We start from the raw sequence: 16,938 nt of genomic DNA on the forward strand, positions 1-16,938 counted from the left end.
CGTGACGTCATCAGAGAGGGACGGAAGTGTTCTATTTCCAGTCTTTGGAAGTGGAAGATTATTATGGCTTCAGGTGAGTTCTGTCATGTGTCCTGTACAGTAACGTGACCCGAATCCCCTGAGTCCTCTCTCCTTCTGTAGGGAGCCACATAATAGATGTGTCACTGACAGCTCCATGCTGCCCCCTGATGCCTACAGCTTAGAGAGTGCAGCAGAGATCAGATGATCGCTCTGTCTTACACTACATATGTCACATAATCGTGGACTTCGTACATGTCTGAAATGGGTTCCGCAGAGATCTGACACTGACTATGATATATGGTCGGTGTAAAGGCTGTGCCCACCTTTGCAGCTCTTTGTACTATTTCAGTGCATGTCAAATAAGTAAAAATGAATGAATTTTGTAGATTGCTGTTATAAAATAGCCTTGCATTTTTAGATACAGCCCCTGAGCAAATCATTGTGTCTCTATGGTTACAGACAACAAACAGATCTGATTTGTAGTCTGATCCTGCAGTGTCACTCATTGATTTTCTGGTAGATTTCTTTTAGATTTTTGTGTAATGTTTTCCATTAACATAATTTTTATGAGGTCAAAGAACCTCAGTCTTCTTCAGCTCCACCATTTTGTTATTGAGGTCAGTGACAGATTGCTAGAAATGATGCAGATTACTGTACGTTTATCACCACTTTGTCTGAAAGTTCAGTTGCAGAGCAAAACCTCCAGCTGTGATTCCTACCTGTGTGCATTGGTGGCCTCAAACATGGATACATGAAGGGAGCGTCAAATTATCTCTCTATATAATTGCTCATACATAAAAAAAGAAGTGATGGCCATAAGGTGACAGATCCCACCAGCATTACAGCAGAATAGACTAACCAATCAGGGAGCCAAGAGTGTGCGCAAATAAGCAAGTAATGCGCTGAATTTGGCTGGTTGTGTCATATGCTTGTGTTTGTGGCCGAACCTCGAAAAACATTTTCAAACCAAACAGATCACATTTTTGCCAAAGAAAAGTCTACCAACAGCCATCACAAACAATCTTCAGCCCTACATTTTCAAGCAATGGTTGTCAGAAATGGCCAAAATCATCCATTTTAGCCAACTTTTATCTTCTGTAAGGAATGCTTAATGTTGTCCCACTATAGAAACTTATGCCCTGTCCAGAAGATTGGGAATAAGTATCTGATTTGGGTTTCAGCAGTTGGACCTCCATTGATCAAAAACTTACCTTCTAGGCCCATGTCAGATTGGTGTGCCTAGGACCCCCACCAGTAAAATTCACTTATTCACAAATTTTTTTAAAACTATTTATTTAAATGATTTTGTCAATAAAGAGAAAACAACAAAGACGACAAACCAGTATCGTTTCAGAATAGAAAAAAATATGCAAATAAAGTAGCGGTACACTACACCAATAAAACAATATTACGTAATAAAAGTCACAGGGAAAACAACCCAGACAAAAAACAAACAACAACAAGGGGGATAAGCATAGACATTAAAATACAGGGAGAGAGAAGACAAGGGAAAGACATCAGCGGGAAAAAGAAGGGTTCCATTTATCACCAGGTCAAAGAGTCTAGGGTGGCCCAAAACGCATCCCACAGGTTCCAAATAGCACCTCCTCATTGTTCAGCACAGCCATCAAATACTCCATGGACTGCACATTCCTGATCCTAGTATACAATTCCTCGAGCACTGGAGGGGCCACCCGTCGCCAGTGTTTGGCAATCAAGCATCTAGCAGTGGTAAAGAGCAGTAAGAAGAGAAGCATGGGATGCTTGCGCAATTGAATAGGGGGGAGATGAAGGAGACAGGGGCAAACTGAAGGCACTGAACCTGGCCCCAATAAAACTGGAGGGAAGGACAGGACCAAAAAACATGGAAAATATGCGCAGGATGGGCACCACAACGCCAGCAGCAATCCGGGAACCAACCTGTCAAAAGAATGGAGAAGAGCCGGCGTGTGGTACCAGTGCATTAACATCTTAAAGAAGTTCTCCTTATGGACCATGTAACCCAAGGTCTTAGGCGCCCTACTCCAGATAAGGGGCCACTCAGAGTTCAAAATAGACTGCCCAAGTAGGCCTCCCAACGTAGCATGTAGGGATGTTTAGGAAAGACATCAGGGGCAGGGTCCGAAAGGAGATAATATTCGAGATCAACCCCTGCATCCCGGTATGCGCCTTACAGAGCCTCTCAAAAAGCGGCACTACCGACACCCAAAAAACAGAAGAGGTGAAGTGGATTTGGATGTACGTGAACTCACTGGACCTGGGGAGGCCAAATCGCCAACATAAATGTATTTACCAGTAGTAGCTTGCTATCTAGCGCCTGCCTCTGATTGTTTCTGTCATGAAGTGCTGTTAGTAGTCAAATTCCTGGCTCTCTTGCCTTGAATTAGGGTCCTTTTAGCTTTCTGACCTATGTGCCTAGGCAGCAGCAAGATGCTGCAGGATGATTGGTGATGGGAGTCCCTGCAATATGGGGCCCAGAGAGGAAGGATACTAGTTGGCCTGACTTTGCACATAGCTGTCATATCAGCCACCCAGTGTGAAAATAAAATAATCTATTCAATATACAGTATATATCTAGTATCATACTGACACAAAGCCTGGTTAAGATACTGTATGATGAGTATCTGTATGAAGTACAGTGAGTGTACTGTGCCATGCCGTGGTAAGCTAAGGGCCCACCTGGGGATTCACCTGTGGGCCAGTATAAGCCTGTTCTAGCCTGTAAATAGGGAGAAATGTCTATACTCTTTAGGTGCATTCACACTGAGTAAACGCGCGTGTATTTTTGCAAAATACACATGTAAAAATACACATGTAAAAATAAAACTCCCATTGACTTCAATGACATTTTACAGGCGTATTTTTACAGGCGTATTTTTACACGTGTAAAAAAATATCATTGAAGTCAATGGGATAGCAAAATTTACAAGTGTAATTTTACTCTACAAAATAAGCTAGCGTTTAATCATTGTGAACTTACCCTAACATGTGCACAATACACAGTCTTAAAGCAGTGTCATTTTTTTTTCTTTGGTAAATGCGTAGTAGAGAATTTAATTTTTTGTTCTATAGATGATGACATTAATCTCCTAGTAATCGTAGTTGATGTGAATCCCATATGGTGGGGGCAGCAGGCTCTGAATCAGTCAGTGGTAAGTGGATATTAGTTTATCATATTCTCTAATTCCCATAATGTTTTATATATGTTACAGCCATGATCACAGGTTCATTCTTTCTTATAGGTCACACTTCCAAAATGCATTGATGCCGTTATGGTGATGGGAAACTCCCACTTATTTATGGGCCGGAATAACAAACTAGCCGTAATTGCCAGCCATTTACAGGAGAGGTATTCTTCTAGTGATCCTTTCATGTTTCTTGCCAGGGGTGAACCTTCCCCTTTCGCCGCCCGAGGCGAACGACAGAAAGCGGGGCTAAGCAAAGGGGCGGGGCTTAGCGGCGTTCGCAGGCAGAGAGCAGGCACGGAGAGGACCCGCTCTCTGCCTGAGTGTGAGGGGAGGCTGCTGAAGCAGCACTGCTTCAGTGGCCTCCCCAATCCAGCGCTCGGTGCTAAGCCAGTCCAGGACAGCTTGTCCTGGACTGGCTTAGGTTAGCAAAAATGCCGCCCTCCCTGGGGCCCTGACATAGCGCCGCCTGAAGCGGTCGCTTCAGGTCGCCTCATGGGAGGTGCGGCACTGTTTCTGGCCACCTATCAGGATTTCATTTCATGGTAATGATAACATCTGGTGTTTGCTTTGCAGTCGCCTTCTTTTTCCAGGCAAGCAGTGGAGATGTGGAGACCTGACTGGAGAATCTGCTGTTCTGGAATCAAATGTATCTGGCAGCAAGGATGGCAAATATGAGTTACTGACAGCCGCCAATGACCTGATTGCTGATGAAATTAAAGATCTCATGACAAAAAGTAGGTGGGAGTTTCTATATGTATTGTGTCACACTTGGCCTCTCTGGGGTCTCCTGGAGTGTGCATTTTAGTCCCAAATTTTTATTTTGTTTACAGTTTTTGCTTATAATCACTGTTTGCTGCAAAGTTGCATGAAGGTACTTGTGTGTATTCATTATTAAAAGGATTTTACTCCTAAATGCTATTGATGACATATCCTCAGGTTAGGCCATCAATATCATATCTGCGTGTGACCAACACCCGTGCCCCTGCTGATCAGCTCTTTTCACCAGCTGAAAAGCAGAACAGAAGCAGATTTGTATTGTGCTCAGCTACCATTTACATGTGTACGAGTATGGTCATCAGTATCATTTGTCTAGAAAACCCCTTTAAGTTGTGTGTTAATTTGGTCTGCATAGTCACTCTAAGCATTTTTAAGCACTTTTACTAGAGCACGATTTTGGTAATAGAGTCTGTAGAGACTTGTGGTATATATGAACTTTGCACACATTGGGGGAATTTACTAACTCATCTACACCAGTTTTTTTTTACATAGATAGGTGTAAATGTGGCGCATCTTAGGTACTTGGCCCTTTCTTGCGCTAAAGATGCACCACATTATTTCTTTTTATGAAAGTGAGTGGAGCAGGGTTGAAAGCATGGGCGACCAGCGCAGAGAAAGTGACTCAGTTCTGGTGCATGGAGTCTCTCAGTAACTCAGACACAGTTAGCCCCAGTGGGGGGAAGGGATTAAGACAGTCTTAATAAATTCACCCCACTGTGTGTAAACCTCAGTTGGGATTTGAGTTTTCAGCACAAATGTATATTTTAATGAATTTCTTTTACATTCCTGTTTGGTACAAAGTTACTTGGAGGTAAATATTCAAAACCTTTCCAGACAGTTGTAATTGCCAGTTTGTTTGCATCCTGGAAATATATAGAGTGTAAGCATGTACTTGCTTTCCAAGGCTTATAACTGCTGCATTTTATAAGTCGCTATATTTTCAACACTTCAAGTTTAAGTCTAATGCCACACTCAGCCAAGGAGAGATGAGTGAGGCTAAAGCGCCACAAGTCATCCCGCAGCAAAAAGGCACTGCAGGAAAAAATGTGGCAACAACACATTGCGGTTCTTCCCACAGCGCTTTGTACAGAAAGTTCACAGAGATGTACTTTCTGTTACAATTATGCCTATAGGGAAATCGCCAGCATTTCCGTAGGTATAATTAACATGCTATGATTTTCAAAACCGCAACGGTTTAGGAAATCGCATCATGTCCGCACCGCGTATTTTACCACAAAGTGGGAATGGCATTTGCTAGAATCCCATAATTTATATGTAAGTACTCTGCACATGTTAACTGGCAGTACAGGTGTTTTCCCATTGTATATTCTTGTTCAATAACCACAAAATGGAGTATAAGTGTCTGATTGCTTGGGATGTAACTGCTGGGGCCCCCAGTGATCAGGAGAATGGGGCCCTGCAATTTCCTTATGCACTCTATGAGAATTGAGTGGAGATGTTCATGTGAGACCAGTGCTCCACTCATTTGTATGGAGCTGCTGGAGATCATTAGTCTGACAGTCCCAAAGACGTAAATGGATTGGTGACCATACCAATGCATCACCAATTCATTGGCACAAAGCACTGACTGGGACTTCAGGGTCCCTATTGTCGTGATTGCTGGGACCTTGGGAATAAGGGACAATTGTCTATAGTAGGAAAACCGTTTTAACCATTATATGACACTCTGCTATCTCATTTCAGATGGGGAAATTAAAGGACAACGGACTGACACTGTTTTGGCGGGATCTCTAGCAAAAGCTCTGTGTTGTATCCTTTTTCATTTCACCTTTGTCAAGGCTGTTTCCTACTGGAATACAATTACATTGGCGCTTGAATGTTGAACCCCTTTTCGTCAGCTGATTGTTAGTGGTGCCCCCCTCAGCCAATGGTGGTAAAGTGGACCTCCAATGATCCCATATTGATAGACCACCCTCAGGATGAACTATTAGTTGTAAAGTTCCAGAAAAGCCTTTTAAGGTTATCTATACTTAACTTTTGCTCTTCTGTCTTAATCCACTGCCATTGAGAATGATGGACATCAGTATCTGAATTGGTATTGTCTCCTTATCATAAATGTTCTAGATATTAACAGGATAAGCAAAGAATCTAAAGGTATTATTTGATGGAGTAGTCTAATTCTTTGCACTGATTGATAATGTGTAGTCATTTTAATAATATTAATTTCTGTCTTTTTGTTGCTGCACAGCTGGTGAGGAAATGAAATCCAGGATACTAGTGAGTATGCGGCGGCTGACACTCATTTCTTGTGTACACCATTTTAAACACCAGTCTTGTGACCCCTTGTGATCTGTCTTTCTGTAGGTTATAAAGGCGGCGGAGGATAGTGCTTTACAGTACATGAATTTCATGAATGTCATATTTGCTGCTCAAAAACAGGTATTTTGCTTTGCGTTGTCTCTTAGGCCAGGGCTTCACTGCAACTTATTTTTTACGTTACCTTATTTCAACTATTGAACAACAGTTATAGTCTAATTGAATGTATTCAGTTGTATGCATTGCTATGGACTGCAGTCGTTACATAGTTAAAATCAAACAGTAGAACTACAAAAAGCCACAGTGTAGCCATGGCCTTATTTTGGAAGGCTACTGTTTGAAAATGGCCATATATCCAGTTAATTGACAGCTATCAGGTCTAAGTATGCATCAAATAGGTAAAAAGAAGATAAGCAGTCAATGTATCCACCACGTTTTTATCCCTTTTCTTTTGAAATGTTAATACATTGTTGGTTTTTTTTGTTTCTTATTTTTAGAACATTCTCATTGATGCATGTGTGCTGGACACAGATTCTGGACTTCTCCAACAGGTATGATGGTAGCCCTGATTCTGAATGGTTGACTGCAATATTCACACAGGATAGGGGGTGATTGTTGATCCCCAGCAATTTCACTCTATAGATGACTAGTAATGCCGGATAAATGGAGAATGAACTATTTTCTATAACCCTCTACGCTTCAGCCATTTTTTGATTTTAGTTTTTTACTCCCTGCCTTCAATAACTTCTTTATTTTTCCATACACAGCGCCATATGAGGGCTTAATTATTTGCAGGACAAATTGTACTTTGTAATGGTACCATTTTATATATCATACAATATACTGAGTAGCTGGAAGAAAAATCCAGAATGGAGTAGAATTAGACAGAAACTGTGTTTCTGTGACTTTCTCATCAGCCACCCCACTCTGAACATTTTTATATTTTCGTTTACAGAGATGCATAAGCCGTCTTTTTATGCGGGCCAGATGTAATTTATTTTTACCATTTTGGGAAAGGTCTATTGTTTGGATCACTTTTTAACCAAGTTTTCATTTTAAAAAAAAAAATTTTCTTGCTATGACAAACAACGTATAATAAAAATATTTTTTATAAGTTTGTGGACCAGGTATTTTCGCACACCATGATACCTAATCAGTTTTTTGTTTTTTTTTCAATTATATGCTATATACGGTGATTTATTTATTTTTTTATACTTTTTTTGCATTGCAATGTATTGAGAACTACTGATGCTTCTATTACATACTGCCTATAGTAGAAAAACAATAGTATGACAATCCTGAGAGCCTTCTGTAGGCTCCTGACTGTTATACTAAATGATTGCTGGCCCTGGATCTCACTTCTGGGACCAGCGATCCACCCCCAAAATGGCAAACTCATGCGCCACCATGAAACCGGTGCCTCAGATTTTACTAAAATTGATAAGTCCTGTTTAATGCATGTATTTCTCCTTTTCATATGCATAACTTTATATTTACTAATTCGTTACCCAGGTTTGTAACTTATCCAGATCCATTTATTACAGTATATAGTCATCTTTTGTTTTAATTACTTTACACAGTTTAGTCTGTCTGAAAAAGTTAATATTTTACTGTGCAAAGCTTTAATTCCATATGCAGACAAGCAGTATGGTGCACTCAAGGGTGGGGCCACACATGCCGAAGCAAGCATTTTCTTTTGTGGTCACCACCCGGAGCAGTTCCTAAAAACAGAAAGACAGACATAATCCATGGACACCGTATTTGCAGCGACTGCAAAATATGGTGCTCCAGCAGGTGTAGCCCTGTCCTAAGTGCACAAAACCTGGTCGTGGGTTCTTTACCTCCATCTGGATTGGCAGAACCGGAGAGAAGGCCACAGGCTGCAGATGTCACTCTAAGGTGCAACATGTTTGAGATCCCTGTTCTAATGTGTTACAGTACTTAAACCCTACTATTCTGCTGTACTACACGTCTACAGCTAGTTATACTTACATGAAGAAGTTAGAAGGACATTTCTTATTTACCTTATAGTTACAAAATGGCGGTTTTGGTTTTTTCCTGAAGCACAGGTTTGAGAAATCAAGGTGTCTTATATTTCTGTAAGATAAACCAGAAGGAAACATTTCTTGTGTGTACATATGAGTTCTATTTGTACTTACAGGCCTGTGACATAACAGGAGGTCTATATCTAAAGATACCACAAGTGAACTCCCTGCTGCAGTACTTATTGGTAAGATGTGCTCTGACCTCATATATGTTGGCCTATATAAGTCTATATTTTTTGTGTAATCTGATCCGATACCAAATACATTGTCATAACGGAAAACTTTGATAACATGACAAGTTGGGAAACTTTGTCAGTGCTTTTCTGATTTTCACTTACATGTTATTTTCCTATTACTATACAGCAGTGTATTGTGGGAGTTCACATGAAGCAAATAATAAAAGTAAAATCACATATTATTGCATATTCCTGAAACATCTGTCCTACCTTTCCAAGCATATAAGCCCTTTTAGTGTTGATGCAAATTATATATTAGCCAAGTGGGATGTAAAACTGCATGACATACAGCACTCAGACACCCCGCACCCAGAGAAACCTCAGTGTACTGCCTCTTGGTTGGTATACCCTATATCGCATCAGCACTTAGATGGTTTATATTTTTTGAATTGACAAATGGATTTGGGCAAACAAAATGCTCAGGGTGACAGCGCCTATCACTTTATATTGTATGTGATTTGGCTTTTCAGATTTGGTTAAAGGTCTTTTTTTTTTTTTTTTTTTTTTCTTTAAATGTAGATTGTGAGCCCCACATAGAGCTCACAATGTACATTTTTCCCTATCAGTATGTCTTTGAAATATGGGATGGAAATCCATGCAGACACGGGGAGAACATACAAACTCCTTGCAGATGTTTTTTTTTTTTTGCCCTTGGCGGGATTTGAACACCAGGACTCCAGCGCTGCAAGGCTAACCACTGAGCCACCGTGTGGCCCTGGTTAAAGGTCTTTAACCCCTAGACATGGCCAATCTGCCTTTTTACGTCCCCTTATATGATGCCTGGTGCTGCAGTCATGTTAATTAAAGTCAAACACCTGTGATTTACAACTGATCTCTACAAGTGATAAGTTACTGTCTGGGAGTTACACTGTGATAAGGGAAGCTTTTAGGACTTTACACAGGTTAGCTTATCATCACTTTTATCTACAAAATTTAACCCTTAATAATGGTAATTTTAAAGTGAAACTCTTTGCATTCATACTGTGCGAGCAGAACTCATTCCCTTGCCAGCCACCACCATCGCCTTCTTCCTGGATGTTTGCTCATTCTTAGAAGGGAAGTCTAGCTACAGATAACACAAGGAGTTTACAGCCCTCTACAGTACTAAACTACTGGGTAATTTACACGTGGGCTAGAGGTCCAGAAAATAAGCCATACTGAATATAAAACCTCATTTTTGTTGAAAAACTATATAAAAGTATAGTCCCTGTGAACAGAAGAATTAGGAAACCAAATTTTAATATGTTTATGTGCAATGGTATATATAAAAACTATTTTGTTTTAGGTAAAAGAAGCAAAATTTACATTTTTTTTCACATTTTATACCATTTTTCTACTGCTAGCGGAAAAAATATTTAACGTATTTAACAAATAAGACTAGTTATTTCAAGCCTTATGTGTCCTGAAAAAAACATGGTAAAATTGTTGGGATATGCAAAGCCATTAAAAAGGCTAAATTTGTCCTGAGCATTGGGGCATCAATGACACTTGGTCTTGAAAGGGTTAAGAGAGGAAATACTATGAATATGGATATGACAAAGGGTCCCTATGCAAGAAGAGTGTATGGGTAGTTGTCCCTCCTTGGCTTACTTAACTGAAACTAGTTGTGATGTACATTAATTAACAGGAACATAGTTGTGGTATCAGAGTAGCAGTCTTCATGAATTACATGGCAGTCGGATTAAACTAGTTGCAATTTCTCAGCGTGTTACCTGCCTTAAACCCTCTTGTGATGTCATAGTAATTTACCTTCCTTTAAGAAGGATAACCTGCAATCAGGAGTATGGGAGAATTTTCTTCTGAATGTAGCGGTGGTTGGGTGGTCCGTGCACTGTTTCACTCATTTCATTGGGAGTACAAGTAATAACCCTACAGTGAAAATCCCTTACCATCATATGAAGCCACCATAAATTGTGAGCCAGTGATAGGCATATATGATGTGTTAGCTGCTGTAATAACAGGTTGGCTTGTCACACTACAATCACAATTTCACTAACCAGCATATAAATTGCAGTTGCCTAGAGGAACATAGTATTCCAGAATCCATGAGCTGTCAGACAATCTGCATATACAGCGTAAGAAATAAGTTAGAATTTACCTTATGAGCTTTGTCAGTAAAATGCCACATATGTAAAAACCACACTATGTCTTTCACTTCACTTGACTTCTGTATACTTATTTTGTTCAATAGTGGGTATTTCTTCCTGATCCGGATCAAAGATCACAGCTGAATCTACCTCCCCCTGTTCATGTGGATTACAGAGCGGCGTGTTTTTGCCATCGGAACTTGATAGAAATTGGTTATGTTTGCTCTGTCTGTCTATCAAGTAAGAATCTGCAAAGGGGAAAGTTTACATTTTAAAGGCATATATTGGGGAAGATTTTAAACTCAGTTTTGCAGGAGTCTGTTTTGCTGTGATTTGTGTCAACTTTATCAAACATCATACTATAGGGGCAATTTAATAAGACTGCTGTCTCCTATGCCAATCTTAATCCATTCCTTTGTTGGTGCAAGGTGCACCAAAATATTTAAGAGACTCCGGCCGCTTAAAATGGGGCACACAACTGGAGTTCTCATGTACCAAAACTGAAATGAAAGCCATTCAGGCTTAAAATTCAGTTATTACTCATGCCACTTTTCTGGTGTGAATTATAGCAAATCTGACAGGCTGCTGCCATTTTTTAAGAATCTTTGGCACAAAAAGGGCCATCAGACAAATATGTGACATATCAACATCTGTCTTTGCCAGATTTTGGCATAGATTGAGTGCTAAATTCCCCCAATGTTTGATAAATTGTGAACATCTTCAAGTCTAAAACTTATATCCTGAGTTACTACTGCATTTTATATTGCACTATCCTACTGGAGCGAGAGTGTGACAATTTTTGTGACTTTTATAAAGTAGGAGATGAGATTTACTAAGATTTTAAATCATCCAGGCTATTGGAATCTACGCATGCAGCCCTTTGATTACTTTGTTATGTTCACTTTTTTTTTTTCTTGTTTTTTTTTCCAGTATTTTGTAATTTCAGTCCCATCTGTACAACCTGCGAGTAAGTAACGTGACTTATGCCTTAACGTTAATCAGTGGAATCTCTGAATCTAGTTCATATCTTTATTTTTTTAGGATCATATGAAGGATAATGATACACCTGACATGACACTTAGTCTCTATCTTTTGATTTGGTGGATTAGTGTTTGACCGCTAGGAGTCCCATTGCTCACGAGAATAGAGTCTCTGAGTGACCCATGTGAATGGAGCAGTAGTGTGCATCCTCAGCCACTGTTCCATTCACTTGTCTGTGTCTTCTGGAATGGTAAACACTGTTACTCCCATAGAAATGAACAGAATAGAGGCAAGTATGCACACTTCCGCTCCGATCAAATGTTATATGAGTACCCAGCTCTCGTGAGTTCTGGGGGTTTCAGCTGTTGGACTCCCACAGCAATCAGACTCTTTATTCCCTGTCCTGTGGAAAGATAATTGTAATTAGTAGAAACGCCCTTTAAATCACCACACGGACAGTGTCAAGCCACTTCGAACAGGGCCCCTCCTATAAATGTGACTTTGGTGGCCAATCACCATTGGCCAATCACCCACGTTGCATGTGTATGTACAGTTTTCGTTTTAAGGTATATCCAGCTTATAGACATTTCTTTTTGAAAACCTGTAAACCCCCCTTTACACTACCCATTTTCTAAATATAATGTAACCTCCCATTTAACCCCCTCATTTCCTAAGTATAGTGACACCTCCTTAGGACAAAAAAAATGCTTTAAAAATGGTCTTATGGAAACATGAGGCTAATACTGTGTAACATGAATGCAAAGCTAAACTACACAGTCTGGAACTGCACCAGATTTTTCAAAGTGTTTGAAAATCTGGCCTACTTTTATATTGCCTGGCCTAACTTTACACCACTTATTAGTTAGCTTAGTTTTTAACAAAATTTTGCCACATTGTCCAGAATTTCACTGCATAGTCTGGTGCACATTTTTGCATATTAAGCTCCATCCCCTTTCCAACAAGCCCTGCCTAACTGTTGTACGATGTGCAGAAACTGTTAGAAACATATAAAAAATTGGGTATAAATTACGCCAGATTTCTGATCCCACCCATGGTGCCTTCAAAGAATGAGCTAGTGTGTTTAGTGTATGATGAAATTGAAAATCCAGTCTGAGTTAAAGGGCAGTTTGCTCTAGTGCTGATTTTTTTTTTGAGAGGTTTCACTACATTTACCTCCAATTACCAGTCTAGTGACCTCCTGAATGATCTGATGTAAAAAATTCCAGTTAATTTTCTTGTCCAGAAATATTATATAATATTCATACACTTATGTTTGAGCTCAAAGTATATAAAAAAAATATCTATCTTTTCAGGACTGCCTTTAAGATCTCATTGCCACCAGTTATGAAGGCAAAGAAGAAGAAATTAAAACCTTTGTTTTAGGAGGAGGATTGGTTGCTGCGCAAATGACAACAACAAAACTTAGATGAACTTCTCAGACCTTCTTTAATATTTAACGCTATATCATATTTTAACAACAGAGTATCAAACAACAGGAAAAGCCATAATTCATTTGTTACAAAGAAAGCAACTTGACAACAAAGGAGCAGAAGCTGTGGGAAGTGTTCATACTCAGCCAGTGTCTATTACAGCTACCTGCACATGTCTTATGGATAATTACAGGAGTTTATAAGTCATACACAATACTATTGCTATATACTCAGAAGATTATTGCTATTTGTGATATTTTTATTTGTTTCCGTTATTTATACATGCACATTTTTTGTAAAAAAAAATAAATAAAATAAATACATTTAAAAAAAATGTGCTGCCAAAAGAAATTATTATTTTTATGCCCTCTCAAAAGAGGTGATCATTGGCAAACAAGCTGGTCAGTCTGTCTATTGAGTGTGGGAGATGTTGAGACGGGGCAGTGATCTGGAACCAACATTCATAGAAATGTTTATTTCTCGCACTATATTTTACTGGGGGACACAGTAACCATGGGTATAGACCTGGCCACTAGGAGGCGGACACTAGGAAAATGGAAAAAGTTGGCTCCGCCCACACAGGCTATACCCTCCCACTGACCGTGCACTCAGGCAGTTTTTAACTTAGTGTCGTAGGAGGCAGTCACGACCTGAGTCAGGTCTTTCTGTCTTACAACGTTTTTATTTTTTCTTTTCTTTCAGGGGCAGGGGGTTGTCAGTGTTTTGCAACACTAGTCGTACCCCTGCGGGTGCAAGCGCTCTATTATAGAGTGCCCCGCAGTCACCCAGTCCCCCTCTTTTGCTGCAGCGGCGGTTGGATATTCCACCAACCCCACGTTTAGGTGCGAGGTATCACCAAAGGGGTGAGTCTGCGGCGCCTGAAGACTTCGGACTGGTAAGTATGAGCAGGTGAACATAGGTGAGTATGTTCCCCTTCTTGTCCTCTGGCAGTTGTCATTTCCGCCAGCTTTTCTGGAGGAGGCAGGGTTCAGAGTCCAGAGTGTTCTGGAACTATGGTCCGGGGGATCTTCCCTCCAATCAATCTGTTGTATCGGGGGGCCATCTGTCGAGATCGGCACCCTGAGGGTTGGCCGGCTCACTTCAGTTTGGCTATTACACCACCATCGCCTTATTGAATCCCCAGGGCGGAACCAAGCGCCTGGTGGCTTCCGGAGGTCTCCTGCTCCCTGAGGTGGGAAGAATTTTCAGTCACTGCTCTCTCAGCAATTCAGACTACCAGTTTTTTAACCACAAGGTCCCTGTATACAGCTAGGCGCAAGGATCCTCAGGAATTTGTGCCAACGCCTTTGGACTCTCTGGTGGAGGTTTTCAGCTTCTGTTTCTGTTCCTCCCTTTCTCACTCCTTCTAAGTTCCTCAGGAACTCAGGATGAGGATTCCTGTTATCCGGGTAGCTCCAGTCTGACCTCATCTAGGCTATTTCACAGTCTTCATAGTTCTGTTGGCAGACTCCCCGGACTTGCTTTTCGGCGAGAGGATTTGCTCTCTCAAAGATTCCACTCCACCTTACGTTTGCCAGTTTTATTGACGAGACTGTTGAGGGTGAGTCTTTCTGAGACTGTTATTGCAGTCTACGTTCTAGGCCAGGGAGCTACAATCAGCTAAAGTGGGATCACTTTTGGTAGTCTTATGTCCGCTGGTGCGGAGCTGAAGTCTGTGGTCCTTTTTTCTTTGCCCAGGATCCAGGTTTTTCTCAGTCTGGATTGGATCAGACTCTTGTTTTTTTTCTGAAAGGTCAGATATCTGTGTTTCTTTTCTTCCGGTGGCCCTGGTTGTCCTTACTCAAGTAAGACCGTTCTTCTAGAGCAGGACTCATGGTGTCCCTCCTTACTGGCTTTTGTGATCCTTGATTTTTTTGCCTCGTTCTTGAGGTACCTTAGGCTCCTCCTTGAGCCTCTAAAGCAAGTTTGCTTTCTTGTGGCAACCACTTCTACTTGTAGGGTTCTAAGCTGGCTACTTCTGCGCCAGTATCCCTTCTTGATTTCTCAGGGAATAGGGTTGTTCTTTGTCCTCCACCTTCTTTGCTTCTGGGGTGGTGTCCTCCTTTTTTTGTCAATGAGGACATCGTCTTGCCGTCTTTTTGTCCAGAACCTAAGCATCCTCGTGGGCACCACGCACCGCTGAGATGTGTCCAGGCGGCTGGATTGACTAGCTCTCACGGAACCGTTCTTTGATGCTCTTTTGTGATTTCCAGGGAACTCTAAGAATGGCCTTTCTCTTCCAGGATATCCATCTCTAGGTGGATTCGGTCTGTCGTAGAGAGCCTTACAGTTAAAGGGCAGGGATTCGCCTTCCCGTGTGATGGCTCATGCGACCAGGGCTCGCAAGGTTGTCTAAGTTTTTTCCCTCCCTCTGGGACTGCTGTTGGACGTCCCATGGTTACTATGTCCTCCAGTGAAATATTGCAAGAAAAAGGGATTTTTGTGTACTCACCTGTAAAATCCTTTTCTCGTTGTTTTACTGGGGGACACAGGTCCCACCCGTTGTATTTGTTTATACGTGATTTTTTCGTTGGAATTCGTTATGAATTTAGGTGGTTGGTTGCATATTCCTGTTTTTGGACTCTCTCCTACTGCTGTGGTATAAAACTGCCTGAGTGCACGGTCAGTGGGAGGGTATAGCCTGTGTGGGCGGAGCCAACTTTTTTCATTTCCCTAGTGTCCGCCTCCTAGTGGCCAGGTCTATACCCCAAGGTGCTGTGTTCCCCAGTGAAACAATGTGAAAAGGATTTTTCAGGTGAGTACATAAAAATCCCTTTTTGTCTGGTCATCCACTCCCGTATAAAGAAACACATTTCTTCAGACAATATTCTAGACAAAATTTTCTGCAGGTAAGTGGTTTATCTCATTGTGTATGGATCATTTCAGATAAAGACAGAAATCTTGTTGGCTAACTGCATTTTTATACATGGCTTAGATTATATTGCTAGCACATCATTCTTTGTGAACAGGGATGTGCTGCCTATAAACAGTATGGTCAAAAGGGAAGGAATGACCACATTTCATTTTAAATGTAGTTTTTATTAGATTATTATTTAAAAATTTAGAATTTTTTTTTTCAAATACAGGAAAGGAAAAAGAATGCAGGGAAAATAATAACGCTCCTACAACAGACCATAAATATAACATGGAAGGAGTGACATCATACATATTAAACATATACAATACCAGTGTACAGTTGAAGAATAAGAACAACTGCACACCACATGAGTAAGTACAACTCTTTCCGTCGACAACTCAAGGTCGCTTCAACTGGATCTGGGAGCCAGGCAAAAAGAAAGGAAGGGGGAGGGAGGATGTGAGAAAACAGTAAAATAATATTATAATAGAAATAACACTTATCTATGTCCATCACAGCTTCACAGCATATAAAATGTAATTCTCGGTCAAGAGAATAAGGAGGTGCCCAGCGGTACAGTCACCACTAACTCAATTAAGAAAAGCTGCTATCAGGGAGCTCCAGAGGAAGGAGGCAAAATCCAGGGTTGGGAGTCCCTTTTCTTCCTTACATAAGAAGACCAAAGGGAAGGAATGATCACAGTAGCAATTGTTCGTCTCCATTTACTTTGCATCAGCCTGTGTAATTAGGACAATGTAAATTAGCTCCAATCAATGTGGGAGATGTATTATTCATTTAGGCCAGATATGTAGTGTAAAAAAATTGTAACCTTCAAATTTGTGACTTTGTATGTGCCAGTTGTGAGAATAATTATGTTTTTGTGTCTCCCACGCCACTTTCAAAAGAGCGAAAGTGGCATGGGAGCTGAGCCACATTAAATATCACTTACACCAGTTTACTAACAGAAGTGATCAGTGAAATCTATGCCAGTTACAAGTAGATTTAGGTTTCGCTCCCAGTGCAAGGGCAGGTGGATTAT

General features: G+C 40.7%; 1 protein-coding gene across 1 annotated transcript; it reads left to right on the forward strand.

Annotated features, from left to right (window-relative positions):
* The first annotated feature begins 28 nt into the window (after window positions 1-28).
* GTF2H3 (general transcription factor IIH subunit 3) lies at window positions 29-13,323 on the forward strand. The gene is made up of 13 exons (XM_075262477.1): window positions 29-73; window positions 3,094-3,173; window positions 3,264-3,370; window positions 3,783-3,943; window positions 5,691-5,756; window positions 6,072-6,101; window positions 6,196-6,224; window positions 6,312-6,386; window positions 6,761-6,814; window positions 8,425-8,493; window positions 10,736-10,871; window positions 11,562-11,598; window positions 12,926-13,323. The coding sequence occupies exons 1-13, from the start codon at window positions 64-66 to the stop codon at window positions 12,993-12,995; spliced, it is 924 nt and encodes a 307-aa protein (XP_075118578.1). The 5' UTR covers window positions 29-63; the 3' UTR covers window positions 12,996-13,323.
* The last annotated feature ends 3,615 nt before the right edge of the window (window positions 13,324-16,938 follow it).

The sequence above is a fragment of the Leptodactylus fuscus genome, chromosome 1, assembly GCF_031893055.1.
Source record: "Leptodactylus fuscus isolate aLepFus1 chromosome 1, aLepFus1.hap2, whole genome shotgun sequence".
Lineage (NCBI taxonomy): Eukaryota > Metazoa > Chordata > Amphibia > Anura > Leptodactylidae > Leptodactylus > Leptodactylus fuscus.